The 14530-nt window shown below is 50.1% G+C and overlaps 1 protein-coding gene across 6 annotated transcripts in view; it reads right to left on the bottom strand.

The window, feature by feature from the left end:
* EPN3 (epsin 3) overlaps positions 1 to 13569 on the bottom strand; it is a 33863-nt gene extending 20294 nt beyond the window's left edge. For all 6 annotated transcript variants that reach the window (XM_035104366.2, XM_035104371.2, XM_035104369.2 and 3 more), the window contains exons 1-3: positions 13063 to 13569; positions 2959 to 3655; positions 1270 to 1388 (exon numbers count right to left, since the gene is read on the bottom strand). In XM_035104366.2, coding sequence (XP_034960257.1) covers positions 1270 to 1388; positions 2959 to 3538 — 699 coding nt within the window. In that variant the 5' untranslated portion in view covers positions 3539 to 3655; positions 13063 to 13569. The remainder of the gene's footprint in view (positions 1 to 1269; positions 1389 to 2958; positions 3656 to 13062) is intronic.
* Positions 13570 to 14530: the final 961 nt, after the last annotated feature.

Genomic DNA, 14530 nt, shown 5'->3' with positions numbered 1-14530 from the left:
AGGCAAGGCTGGGTGGCGCAGGGTGCCAGGGCGCAGGGCTGCCAGGGGGCGCCACATGGCTGTGCCCGCCAGACAACCGCAGTGGGAAATGGGGCGTGGGGGGCGCCGGAGCGATCTTCGCACCACGGCGCCCGGGCGCCCGACATGCTTAAGATGGCCCTGATGATCGCTTCTCTGTCAGTGCTTCTTTCTATCGTCCAAATGAGAACTTGCACAGATGAATTGCAGAGGCAAGAGGAGTGGGCATTAGGAGAAGCTCTGGAAACAGAATGTGAAAGTGCAACATTTGATTTAGCTGCATGGTGGTGAGTGAAGTCCTTCGTTGAACCTCCATTTGCAGAGCACAAAACACAATGAAAAGGAAGTGTGCATTCCCTTTCCCTGTAAAGTATCCAGAAGCGCCAGCTAAGTGCTACATTGAGCCTCAACCAGCACCCAAAAGACCTACATACATAGTTCACATTGGGCTATGTTCTGTCCCTGCCACTTGCAATGCCTAAGAGAAATAGCTGCCTGCTGATAGCTGCCATGAAAAAAAAACAGCAGGCACAGTTAAAAACATTAAAAGCCTAAGTGAGAGATTCCTGCATATAAGATCACTGCTGCAATCCATGAAGCACTGACCCATTGTAATAGCCATTCCTTTCCATGTCGGGTGCATTGCTCCCAGACCACACAAACAAAGCTCCAAAAATGCACTACAAGCTACACAAAATTACTCAAAAGGAAGTCCAACTGAGATCAATGGGGCTTACTCTCAAAACAAGTGCACATAGTATTGGTGTCCTAGTCCTTTACCTATTTTCATTAAATATGAGCCTCAAAGGACCTTCATCATGAAGAAGGGAAGATGGAAGGTACAGGCTTCCGCTCCGTCTATAATAGCTTTATCTTCCTGATTTAAAGCACACTCGAGTCTACCGTCGAAAGGTGAATATGTGCCCGCAGTATAAGAATGCTAAATCAACAAAGCAATAAATCCCCATCATCCTGATGTCCTGAGATGATGAGGCTTACATGGAGCAGCCAATAAGAGATGGGAGCCACACTTAACAGCAGTGGGAAACATCCACAAATCTCTAACATGCCTTTCTTACTGATAGTTTTCCACTGATTTAGAGGCTGGGGACATGTGGCCCTGGAGATGTTGTTGAGCTCTAACTGCCATCAGCCCCAGCCAACTGGTCAGTGATGGTGCATGTTGAGAGTCCAACCCCTTAATTAAACCACTGGTTTAAAACAACACCTAGAAGGAAGCTGAAACATTACCTTCTCTGCTTCTTCTCGACTCATGGCCAGGGCAAGCTGGAGCTGAAGCTCCTCCTCTCCAGTCGTCTGTGGCCTTGCCTGCTCCAGGTCAGAATTGAACCGGGGGGATGAGGAAGAGGCTGAGGGACAAGGAAGAGATGAATTAATGCTGCAAATGGGGTGGAGCCCAGCTTGGGGGCTGCTGAATATGGTCCATAGCCGTTCCAGAATCTGGCATTTGCCTGGGTTTTGCAACAAATGGCCTTTCCCATTCTACCCCCCCTCCCCTCCTTTTGCGGAAATGTGGAGGCCAAAAGTTTGGTGGTCTCCAAGGATTGGGTACCTGTTCCCCTTCAGATGTTTGGACTCCAGTTCCCATCAGCCTCAGCCAGCACACCCAATGGTTGTAGTCCAGCAACATCTGGAGAGCTTCCGGTTCTACATACCGAACAGAGGACCCTTGTAACAATCACCCCAATCTCATTCTTATACTTGCCCTACCTGCATCAAGAGACTGATTAGCCCTGTTGCTGCAGTGACATGAATTTCAATCTCAGTTCACTGAGGCATAGGTAATGCCAAGGTGGAAATCTATTGTGTAGATTGGCCCCCAAAGACCCCTTCACAAAATTCTTAAATCAAAGGTACTTCTTTGTAGGAGTTAACACGAAATCCATTTGTAGATTTTAATGTGTGGTGATAGCATATGTGTAATGTGCACACTTTAAAAAGCTGCAGTCCATTACCATTTAGCACAAGCATCCCCAAACTTCGGCCCTCCAGATGTTTTGGACTACAATTCCCATCTTCCCTGACCACTGGTCCTGCTAGCTAGGGATCATGGGAGTTGTAGGCCAAAACATCTGGAGGGCCGCAGTTTGGGGGTGCCTGATTTAGCACTATCATGCTGCGTGATTATCTGCCTGTGCATTGCATGTCATTTCCATAGGAGAATCTCCTTTTTAAGAACTGCATAATACATGGGTGGGGAATCTGGCCTTTGATGTTGTTGGGCTCCGACTCCCATCAGCCCCAGACAACATGGCCAATAGTCAGGGATGAAGGGAACTGTAATACAACTGAAGCCACAGGTTCCCAGTCCCTGTTGTAATGTACATGCCCCTGCACTAGCTACAGCAGGCATCCTAACACAGGACTTACAATCTTCCACCTAATCCTATTTCTCCCTGCAACTTCTCCCAAGTTCTATCTTCACAGCTAGAGGAGAATCTGAAAAATATGCATGAAGGTTCTGCTTGGAACTTGGAAAGCAGGGGGGACATTGGTTGGAGCTTCCAGAGATTCTGAAGGTAGAAATGTTAAGAAGGATTTCTGCACTCTACACAGCTCATGGTTTCTCTCTCCGTGGGCCCTTATCCATTCCACCCAGCTGCCCTTTACTTCCCAACCACAATGCTAAGTAATGGCAGGAATGGTCCTGCCAACTTTCCTTATTCGATCATAGGGAGAAACGTAGAATACCTTCCCCAGAATGTGTATCTTGAAAACTGCACACATACTTATTCTGCTCCACCCACATGACCAGGTGCCCCAACAACTCCACACCTGGGAAACTCAAGACCATTCACAAATGATACGAGGCATTCATCCAGACTGCTCCACTGGCAAAGGTGGTGGTCAGAAATGCAGCCACAAATCTTGATCCACCAAAGACAAGGCAGCTCGCCCATGTCACACTGTACTACTCACAATTAAAGGAGGACGGAGACTCTCTTGACCTGCCATAGTCTTCTCCGTACTGTGACGCCCGCCGCCCATAGGCAAGCTGCTGGCTGTTGCTGCTGCTAATCCCCATGCCTTCAAGGGACATCCGCTCTTTGGTTTTCAGGGCATAGGCTCTCTCCTGCTTCAGTCTCTCCTCATCCTTCAGCAAGCCCATCACTTGCTTTACCTTTTCCCGGACATTGATGCCCTGGTCCTTGCCATCGCGGTCTATGTACTGGAACTCCTTTAAGGTCTGGATGGTGTACAGGTTCTCCCGGCACTGGTGAGCCACCTTCTCTGAGCCAGTTTTGATGAGGTAGTCCAGAAGAGTCAGTGCCTTGTAGACATGGCGCCAGTTCTTGCCACTGTCGTTCAGCCGCCTCCAGATCATGCCCATGACCTCGGCAAATGCCACGGTGTTGAAGGTCAGGTCTGCAATCTCGGACATCAAGGAGCTCGGGGGGCCCCAGGGGTCATTGGAGGTGGCCTCACGCACCTTGATCTCTGCCTCAGAGTAATTGTGCACAATGTTTTTCACCTGCCGGCGCAAGGCAGAAGTAGTCATGGTTGTGCCCCGGAGGAAGATCTCACCTTGCAGAAAGGAATGGCTGGATTGGAACCCAGATGGAGAATCAAAACCTTGGTGTAATCAATTAAAAAGATGCTGATTCTTCAGGTTGATCTGGGGGGGGGGAGGCAATGAGATATGCATTAGGGCTGTTGACCAGTTCATTTTAGCCAGTAGATTTGTTGGCATCCACCTCAGCAGAAAGAAGTGCTAACACCATTCTTAGACTATTTAAAAGGAAAGGTGCTGGCTTCCTTCCTATGGCCTTAAAAGTCTTTCAGGCGAAATCTCTGGCCCAACTTCTTTATGGTTCACAAATTGGACTCTGCCAATCTTAAGATTCTCGAAACAGTTCAATCAAAATTTCTTAGATCCCTATTCGGCAACCCTAAAAGCACATCTAATGTAATATTAAGACAAGAGGCAGGAATGCCCAGAGTTGAATTAAAAGTCTGGGAACAAGCAATATCCCTCTGGTTGAAAATTCATTATAACCCAAAGGGAATGTTATCTCATTTCTTTTATTCCGCTGGACCTGTATTTTAAGTATTGTATATTGACTGTTAAAACCCCATATCAGTTGCTTTTATTGTTCATGTAGAGAATTATGCAGAATTTCTGGTTTAATATGCTGGCTGTTTGCCGTAATAAACATTGACTTGACTTGACTTGATTTGTTGGCATCTGTCTGTCTCAGGAGACTATGGAAGAGTGCACCTTCAGGGGTAAAGTCAACCCTGCAAATGGGACAGACATGTTTTATTGCAGGTGGGGCAGTAAAGGCTTTGACCAGTAAATCAATACATGTAAATCAGAATATTCATTTACCTACAGAGACAGATTTTCTTCCCCTCATATAGAGCCAATGCATAAGGGGGGGGGAGGGCCTGTGAGAAGTGTGGTCTAGGGGAGTTTTGAGAGCCAGACCAAAAGGTCTGGAGGCCTACATTTGGCCCCTGGGTCTGATGCCCTACAGGGAACAGGCAGTAATAAATTATAGCGGCTGAGCAACCAGAACAGCTAGTTGCATCTCTTAAGGCTGCAGAGTTAGATAGCTGCAAACTAAGTGACTGCCCCAACCTCTCCAAGTTGCAAACTACAACCAGGTTTATTAAAATGAAGAACTAAATGGGCAGTCCCACCTCATCCTCCCATTCTGTAACAACTGATGCATCTGTTGGGCTGGTGTGCCATTTGCAACAGAAGTTTTGTGTTGCAATTAAAGCAATCTCTTTGGAAAAAAGAGATGGGGAGAGTGAGACTCATTTGCAATCATGAACTACAGTATTCCAAACTTTGGAGGTTCAGGATTGTTTGTGGTTCACAGTAAAAACAAATACAGTGACAGGGAAATAATCCCCCTGATCAAGCAAATGTATTCACCTGTCTGTAAAATACAAAATACAAATGGTGCAGGTGTGGGTGAACAAAACCATTTGCATTGCAATGTTCATCCAGGCCCTGCGGAATTGACTGGATTCCACCTTTTAATACAAATAGGGCTACTAATTCACACGTGAAGCATCTTGCTGCAACCCCAGAGCTGGATATGATTTGAAATGAAAACCAATATGATTTTCAGAAAGAGTTGGGTTGGGGTAGGCATCCAAAATATCCAATAACCAAGCTGGACTCCATCCATTGCAACCAACTGTTCAGCATCTAATATGCCACTGAGCATAGGAGTGTGCATTATGGAGCATGCATCACATGACTTTTTGCTTTCCAAATCTATCTCGGATCATTCAGAGCAAAACGCCTTGTGGCTGAATTTCCCCGAGGAAATTCAGCTTCAAAATTAAATATCAAATCTGATTTTTTAAAAAAAAGGCTAAAGAACTAGTATCTAGAGTGAGTTAATTACCAAGGTTTCTCTCTTGCGGGGGTTCATGATGGGTTACAAAATCTCTTTTAAAAAAAACTACCGCAAAAAAATGCAAGAATATTATGTAAAATCTTAAGATAAAGCCCTGCAAAATACAGAACTGCGATGGAAAAAATAATAATCAATGTCATCACATTTTATTTATAAAGAGCCTAAAATGACTAGGTGCTGTACAATACTTTAGAAGGAGAAAATTCCTTGCCAGTAGGCTAATAATCTATAACACAATAAGAAGAGTGAGGGAATGGATGGAGAAGAGGGGAGGGAGAGATGCACAAAACCCTTCATTTGCTTGGGATGCTCTCATCTGGGACTTGTCCTACTTGAGTCCATGAGAGATTCATTCAAATTTCACAAACAAATCTCCCCCTTTACCTTGAACTTCACTTGCCCTGCTTTTTCCTCTTTCTTTCTCTGTGTTGCTGATTTATCAACAGGCCACAAAGAAGGGAAGGATGAATGGGGGAAATGTTTAGTTGCCTTTTCCTATCCTGCCCCCCCCCCATGCCAACAAACACACCCACACCTATTTTCGCATACTTCACACTTGAATTCCCATTGAAACCAGCAAGGGTGAGCATGGTCAGGAATCAACACTCTTGCAAGCACCTGGCTGACCGTAGCTCCCTGGCCATCCTCCTGTTCTCCATTGTAACCTGCTTACTCACCTGCCTCTCACTCTGCCCCAGCACCCTCATTTGGCTCTCAACCTGCTCAGTAAGCCGGTGATGGTAGCAATGGTGAGGACCAAATGGAGACCCAGGGGCAGCTTGGGGAAGAGGGAGTGCGCCTTGCACAAGCGCCCTTCAGAACCTGGAAATCGGTACTGGGATTCTAACGAAATCAATAGGAAATTCATGCCATCATTATCGTGGACCAAGTGACAAGAAATTGCTGCCTGTGACTCAGCATCACCAAGCAGCCGTAGGCTGCTTCCAGATGGGTGGGCTCCTAGTGCTATCCAACCATTCCTTTCCATTTTAAGCTATGAGTGGGATTGCACATGATGCACCAAACGACCAGGAGCATTGTGCTCATGTTCTGACTCCACCAGCAGGTGTGATGAACTGTTGTAGGTGGGGCCATGTGTCGCTCAACACACATTTGTGATAACTATTGTGGTGGGTTCCATTTTAAGACTCTGCCTTCGTTTTATTTTTAATCAGTGTTTTAATTGTTGCTAAACCGCTTCACCGGCTATTTGTTACAAAAGAGTGGTGTGGCGGGGGACAGTCACAGAGGCGGGGAGGAAAGTTGCTGGCGGTTTTTAATGGCTAGGAGTGGTCGGGAGCGCAGGCGACTACTATGCTGCAGTCTGCTCCTATGCCCCGCTCCCAAGGCCTGGCCAGATTGGCCAGAATTCAAATTGCTGGCCAGCAGGAACTCCCAATGTGCCATGTGGCCAGCCCAGGGATTACCCAAATGCCAGCCAGTTGGATGAACATTGCCCCCAGGGGTCTTGGAGCCTGACACAATGGGCCACAACTGCCACCCACCCCCAACTGGGTAATTATGTTGCATCAAGTATTTTCCAGTGCATTTTCCCATCACTTACGCTCATCCTTATTGAACAAAGTCCAATATTTGCAAGGGGGGAGTGGGTTTGTTTCCCCAATCAGCTTTTGTTGCATGAAAATATTGACAGTTTGGAACTGCAAGCACTTTTCATGCAGCCCAGCAGGGCAAACCAGAGGTTTGTCCGGGTGTGGTTGAGCACCCTAGAACATGTCCCACACTCTTCTACAAAATGCAAGGATTCCACAGCCAATGCATGGTTGTGGGGCATGGCCCCTTGAAAAGTTGAACAAATGTAGTCCATTGAGCCACAGGGGAAGAGACAATCCCAGGTCACATCCACACCATCTATATTTAAAACACATGGCTCTCCTCCAAGAATCCTGGGAAGTGTAGTGTGTTTTTTTTATGGGTGGTGGGAATTGTAGCTCCCAGTTCCCAGGATTATTTGAGGGATGCAATGGCTGTTAGAGTGGTCATGAGAGTGTTTTGGATGGCTCAGACAGGCCAAGCATGTGACATACCTCAACGAAGGAAGGCAGAATCTTCAATATGGCATCAGGAAACTTTCCTCCCTGTTTATAGCTTGTCAATCAATCAGAGCCTCAGTAACGAAGCAATACCCATCTGCTGATTCATGGCTCCATCATCTCTTCCATGAACACACTTCAGGGTGAATCATTTGCACAACATGAAATCACGACATTTAAGAAATGCTGCAGCAGTTTTGCAAGACCCAAAACTCCAGCCACCAGAAACAGAGTGACACCATCTGCCCTTCAGTTTCAAATCTACCCTTTTGCCACATATTTTAAATTCTTGCCATCATCCTAAAATAAAATGTTGGGGAACACTCAAAAGAGTTTTAAGAAATCTGGATTTCTATTTCTTTTTTTGTTGTTGTTCCCAAATGTAGGAAACTGACCAACCTAGCAACGTTTTTCTCCAGGGTTACTGTAAATAGATCCAAAGCAAGCCACTAAGGACTGGACTGGCTGGGGACAGATCACCCCAACCCTGTTTACAGTGGTACCTCGGGTTACAGACGCTTCAAGTTACAGGCGCTTCAGGTTACAGACTCCACTAACCCAGAACTTTGCTTCAGGATGAGAACAGAAATCGTGTGGCGGCGGCAGGAGGCCCCATTAGCTAAAGTGGTAACCTCAGGTTAAGAACAGTTTCAGGTTAAGAACGGACCTCCAGAATGAATTAAGTTCTTAACCCGAGGTACCACCGTAGTTCCTAAATTAAAACCCCCTAGAGAGAAGTCTCTCTGAAATGCAGTTGCTTCATCATCACCATGATTTCAGATGTTGCCGTCTCAAATGAGTCAAAATTCAAGCTTCCCTTACACACTCCGTTTCCCCTGCTGACTGGAAATGCATGCCCATAAAACACACACCCGGGAAGTTTGTGCATGGCTCTTCAAACCAAAAGAATGACTCACATATCCTACTCCTCTCTAGGGGAACAGCTCCACCCTTTGCAGTAGGCATGACCTGACTGTGTCCACTTTTCTAGGTGAGGAACAAGCCATCATCCTTCTCCACCCTAGTGACGGTAAGCATCCCTGACAAGTGAGTCAGGAAGAGAGAATCTAGAGACTGCCTGCGTATGGCTTGCAGAGTTTCTTTCAAGACATTTCCCTGTATTGATTGCTCTGCACAATCCAACCCACTTACTGTTTTTAGATCCTGAGTGGAGCTTGCGCGCCAGGAAAATGACTGCAGCCAAGCACAGCAACTCACAGAGGGGGTGAAAGGAACACACCATTCCACTAAAACTTAAAAAGGAGGCTATGGGAAAGGATACTGCAGCCACCAAGCTGACCTGCACTGAAGCCAAATAGGGGGGCCACTGCCTGGACTGGCATACCAGTGGCCATGACCAGACAGCGAACAGCACACAGCAGGTGATGGCTAATCGAGCGGTCAGCATGTTAGGTTGTAAAGTCTGGGTTTCTGAGGTGCTTTGTGACTGTGTGTGTGTATAGTGGTACCTTGGGTTACAAACGCTTCAGGTTACAGACGCTTCAGGTTACAGACTCCACTAACCCAGAAAGAAGTACCTCAGGTTAAGAACTTTGCTTCAGGATGAGAACAGAAATCGTGCAGCAGCAGCAGCAGCAGCAGCAGGAGGAGGAGGAAGCCCCATTAGCTAAACTGGTACTTCAGGTTAAGAACAGTTTCAGGTTAAGAACGGACCTCCAGAACGAATTAAGTTCTTAACCCGAGGTATATATATAAAGGTAAAGGGGCCCCTGACCATCAGGTCCAGTAGTGTCCGACTGGGGTTGTGGCGCTCATCTCACTCTATAGGCCGAGGGAGCCAACGTTTGTCCGCAGACAGCTTCCGGGTCATGTGGCCAGCATGACAAAGCTGCTTCTGGTGAACCAGAGCAGCGCACGGAAACGCCGTTTACCTTCCCGCCGGAGCAGTCCCTATTTATCTACTTGCACTTTGATGTGCTTTCGAACTGCTAGGTGGGCAGGAGCTGGGACCGAGCAACGGGAGCTCACCCCGTTGCAGGGATTCGAACTGCCAACCGTCTGATCAGCAAGCCCTAGACTCTGTGGTTTAACCCACAGCGCCACCTGGATCCCTGGATATATATACAGGGGAAATAAAATTATCTGGGGAGGCCCTTGAAAGCCGTAGGAGCCAACTTGGCTGCAAGCTGATTGCAGTTCAGGGGTGTTTGTGGCCTACAAAGGCGGCACAGACTGAAGGGAACATGGTGGCATGTGGGGGCAGCGGCCTTGGGTGGCCCAATGCAGCAGATCATGTGCGAACTCCAGATACCAACATTCTCCTTCTGTCTTTGACAAGGTTACCGATAAGGTTCCGCCTTATGAAAGCTCCTGCTGCTGCTGCTCCTTCTCTTCCTCCTCCTCCTCCAGCAAACACTAAGTTCATGCTGATGAAAGCGTCCCTAGAACATAAGTCTTGGGTCAGGAGGAGGACATTCCTTTCTAGCAAACACCTGGCTCCAACCTCCAGAGGAGCTCCCAGGGTCAGACTCAGGCAACTGAGTTAATTAAGGCTGTGAAAGGCACCCATTAAAGAAACGTCCCGGGCATTTTTCAATCACAACGTGTAGAAAGAAAAATCTCTTGAGAGCTCAGAGGCAGGGCCTAGTTGCACAGCCTGCTTTTGATTGCATAGGTCAGGGCAGAACACAGGCAATTGTCCTCTCTTCCTGTGTCCTTGAGCATGTGCAAAGTGCCTCATCCTCACCACATCTGAAGCTGGGGGGGGGGGGGGAGAAGGGTAGGTGGGTGGGAAGTGTTTGTGTGGGAAAGCCCATGACCCTCAGGGTTCAGCATGAGCCCTCGGCCTCGAAGTCTCTGTTTCAGCCCCGGTGGGAGGAGAGGGAAAAGAGAGGAGAGAGTGTTTGTGTTTGGAGAACTGCCAAGGGTGTTAAGAGCAGTAAGTTTTATCGAACACAATATCCCCAGGAACACAAAGAGAGGGAAACAGAAACCGTGCAATAGATAAGACAGCAGCACCAGGCAGCTACATATGAAATTACTGCAGTGACCTTGACTGAAAGAAATGGTCAGGTGTGGAGGGCATGCGAAGGAGGACTAGCACTCACTGCCCAGGGAATGCCCAAAGTCCTAGCTTAAGTTAAGTGACACAATTCAGAAGAAGAACCACCTGAGCCTACACTGCAGCAAGACAACCCAGGCTGTATGGTGAGCCAAGGGTTCCCAGGTTGCTGCTGCTTGCAACAAACCAGACACGGCACAGCTCTTGCACAGCTCCCAGGCAACAGGGCTTGGTCAGGAGAACTTCCTGCTAGACTGGGCCCATCATCATCCCTGCTGGGTTTCCACAACACCCTCTTAACTGCATATAAGTATTATTACTAGTAGCAGGAATAGGATGCATTCTGTGTTTCATTTCCAGGGACACTAAGAAATACTCCAACTCCAGAGATAGCAAGGGGAAAAACCTGAATGGAGAAAAGGTGGTAAGATGGGGGTGGGGAGTAACATTTGCACAGGACCAGCCCTTGTTACCTTTGCCTCTCTCTTTCTTAACCCCCCTTAGTTGTCTTTCCCAATAAGCTGGAAAAGTATAAAACTGTAAGCTCATCAGGGCAGAGACCAGCCCTGTTGTTCTGTTTTTGTTTTTCCTTTTGTTTGTGCCACTCTGTAAAGCGAGGCAAGCACTGATTCGAATATGCAATTACAACAGAGGAAGGAAAGAAGCAAAACTCTGTTGGGGAAGGAAAGAGATGGGGCAGCAAACGGCTATGCGAGGGGGTGGAGGAAGCAAGTTCTCCAAAAGACCCTGAAGGATGGACTGCACTGTAGGAGGCTGCAGGGAAAGAGGGTCACAGGCCATCCATTTCAAACATCCTGCTCTACAGCTGACCCTCCTTTTCTCTCCGATGCAGTTTATTTCATTTATTTATTTCATACGATTTATATGCCACTTGATTGCAAAACAAAATAACAACAATAACAATGCACCCCTCTTAATTTTTCTAATATTTGGGAACATGAGAAGCTGCCATCTAGGTTAGTGTTGCCTGCACTGACTGGCAATGGCTCTCCAGGATTTCTGGGGGTCTGAATTTGAGGGGTTCTGCATACAAAGCAGCGCACGGCTCTGCCACTGAGCTCTGCCCTATAACTGTGCCCAGGGAGTGAGTCTCCATCTGGTGTGGTGTTGCCAGAGATGCTCCCACAGAAAAGTAACAGGGAGCCTTCTTAGTAGTCCACCCTTCACCGGCCTGGTGCCCTCTGGGTGCTTTGGACCACAACTATGGAGCTGGGAAAAGTCAGAATCATCAGGAGGATGCCAGTTTGGCGAACAGTGAAGAAGGCAAGTAGCCAGTGAAATAGTCCCACTCCCCTCTTTAATATGTACAACAAAAGTGTAATCTGAACCTCAAATTTAACCTGACCTGGGAAAGAAAAGGACCAATCTGAGTGGGATAGAAGGGACTTGAGCTTTAATAAAGTGGGGTGGGGTGGGCAAAAGATTGAAATGGGGCGCCGGGTTGGCAACAGGACCTGAAAGGAAACTTTCACAGCCTGATTTGATTCATCAAAGCGCCGGGTGGGAGGCGGGCGAAGCCCCAGTAGAAGACTCTCTGGTGCTCTGTCTGTCTGTCTCTCTGTTTGTCCTGCCTTCCACCCAAGTGCTTCGGGACCCCCAAGCCTGGCACTGACTTACCCCCTTTCTTGCTCGCGCGACCAGGCGGCAGGCAGCCCTTTCCAGCACTGCTAGCCAAAGCAGCCGGCATTACATAATCCTGCTGAATCTTCCTACGATCCCGACCTAGTCCCTGTGCGAGCGAGCGATCGAGCGCCAGAGAGGGGGGAGGGGGAAGAGAGAGAGAAGGAAAGGTGTGCGGGGGGTGGTGGTGCCCGTGTGCGCGGGCGCGCGCGCCTACACACACCTTGAAGAAATCCTGGGGAGTTCGGAGGCGGCAGCTGCTCTCTGGCAGAGGCCCGATCTAACCCATCCAAAGGCGCGCGACCTGCGTGGCTTTGGCAGGGCGCTGGAGCATGCAGGTGGCGAGAGAGGGGAGGCGGGGAGGGGAGAGAGACGGAGCGAGGCGAAACGGGGTGTGTGTGTGTGCAGAGCACAGACTGCCCACCTCGCGGGGTAACCTCCTGCTGCTGCTGCTGCATCTGGGTAAGGAAAAGGGGACTTCTCCCTCGTGCGCGCACACAAGAGCACCAGAGCAGCACCCCCCCCCATTTTAAGCCAGGTCTCCCTGCTCGCCACCCCACCCCTCTGCGGACCAGGAAACTTCAGCAGGCGGCGGCGGCGGCGGCGCAGTGCGAGGAGCCCAGCGGGGGCAGCAGCTCGGCTTTGCCAAACTCGCGATGACAATCAAAGCAGGCTTCACTGCAGTCAGGAAAGCGCGCTCGGCGTCCAGAACTTTCCTCTCTCCCCACTTCCTCCTCCTCCTCCGGGCTACCTTTTCGAGGCTGAGCCTCCTCTCTCTGCTGCCCCCCACCCAGCGCCATCCTCCTCCTCACTCCAGAGGGGTCCGCAGCACTGCCGCCCGTCGAGGAAAGGCGCAGGTCGGCAGGGCGACCATTCACCCGGGTCGTCCTTTCCCGCTGGGCAGTCCTGAGGCGAGCGTCCTTCTTACCTCAGGCGCTGTTGCTGCAGCTGCTGTTCTGCCTGTCCTTCTCTTCCTCCTCCTGCCGCCGCCAAGCTCTCCCTCAGCAGCGGTGTCCGCAGTCGGCTGGTGCTGCGGCGGCTGCCATCCTCAACCCCCTCCTTCAGGTGCTTTTCCCCTCAGACGACCGGATCAGCCAGGCGCACTGCTCGGTGCCTTACAGCCTCCTCTCCCCGCCACCCTGTCCCTAAATCCATCCAGCGGGAAAGCGAAGCCGTCCCTCCATGCTGCTCCTCCTCCTCCTCCTCCTCTACTCCTCCTCCTCTCACCTTTGCGAGTCCACGCAGGAGGGGAACAGGCGCTTTGCCTCGCAGGGGCGCACGACGCGACGACGGCGCGCAATCAGGCTCGGTGTTTGCGCCTAGTCTTCCCTCAGCTGCAGAGGGAGTCTCTCGACCTCCTCGCAAGCCCGGCGTTTAAAAGAGAGCAAGGCGGGGAGCAAAAAGTTGCTCGGCTTGCTGGGCAGGTCTACTTCAGTTTCCACAGGACACTCCAGGCGCGCGCGGCGCGCAAAGCAGGAGGGACTGAGCGAGGGAGCGAGGAGGCAGGCTCGCTGCTGCTGCTGCTGCCGCCACGGCTCTGGTTAACCGCTTCAGGCCCGCGACGTCGACGACAGGGACTCTCCGAAGTCTTCTCAGCGACCCCGCTTCGAGGGAGACGCAGAAGGCAGCCCAGGAGAGAGAGAGAGGGAGAGGCAGAGATTATGAAAGCAGAGAGGCAGTGAATCACTGGCTTAACCCCTTCGGGCGGCGGGCACTGCCAGGCAGGCGTGCCAAGGCGGCGGCGGGCGATGTGGGAGAGAAGGGCCGAGGGAGGCAGAAGCGTTAACAAGCCCTGGACGAGGCTCAGTCCCTGCCGTCCCAGAGCTGGAGCGCTGCCACCGCCGGGGGCCCCCGGGGCTTTGTTATGTTTGCCTAGACAGCAAAAACGGCGGCGTGACCCAAGGGCTGCCGCCACCACCAGGACTGTCCTTTCGCCCGTTCCCACCTCTCCCCACCTCCCTTCAGCACCGACGACGTGTTTGTTCGCGGCGGCGGGGGGGGGGGGAACCCCCACCTTCACCCCCTCCCCCTCCCCAAAGAGCCACTGACAAGTAGTGAGCAGGAGGCGGGGATGACGGCTGTCATACTCTTCATCGTCATTGAGCTGCCGCCTCCACTCCACTCTTTGTACCATGTGTTTGAATAAGCAACAGATTTGTTCGCCTCTTTTCTATCTGACGGTTCTGGTGTTCTCCTGGATAATAACAATAAAAAAACCTGAGAACCCTGCGTTGCAGGGGGGTTGGACTAGATGATCCTTGGGCTCCCCCTCCAACTACCATTCAAATGATTCTATGATTCTCCTGGGATGAAGCGGGAGCTGAGAACAAGCCACCCATCCACCTGCTGTGGAGAACCGGGAGGGAGGAGGGTCCTGGGTGTGCTGTGGTGGGTGG

Source organism: Zootoca vivipara, chromosome 2, assembly GCF_963506605.1.
Source record: "Zootoca vivipara chromosome 2, rZooViv1.1, whole genome shotgun sequence".
Lineage (NCBI taxonomy): Eukaryota > Metazoa > Chordata > Lepidosauria > Squamata > Lacertidae > Zootoca > Zootoca vivipara.
Note: the sequence above shows the minus strand (reverse complement) of the source record. Positions and strands in the feature narration are given on the sequence as shown.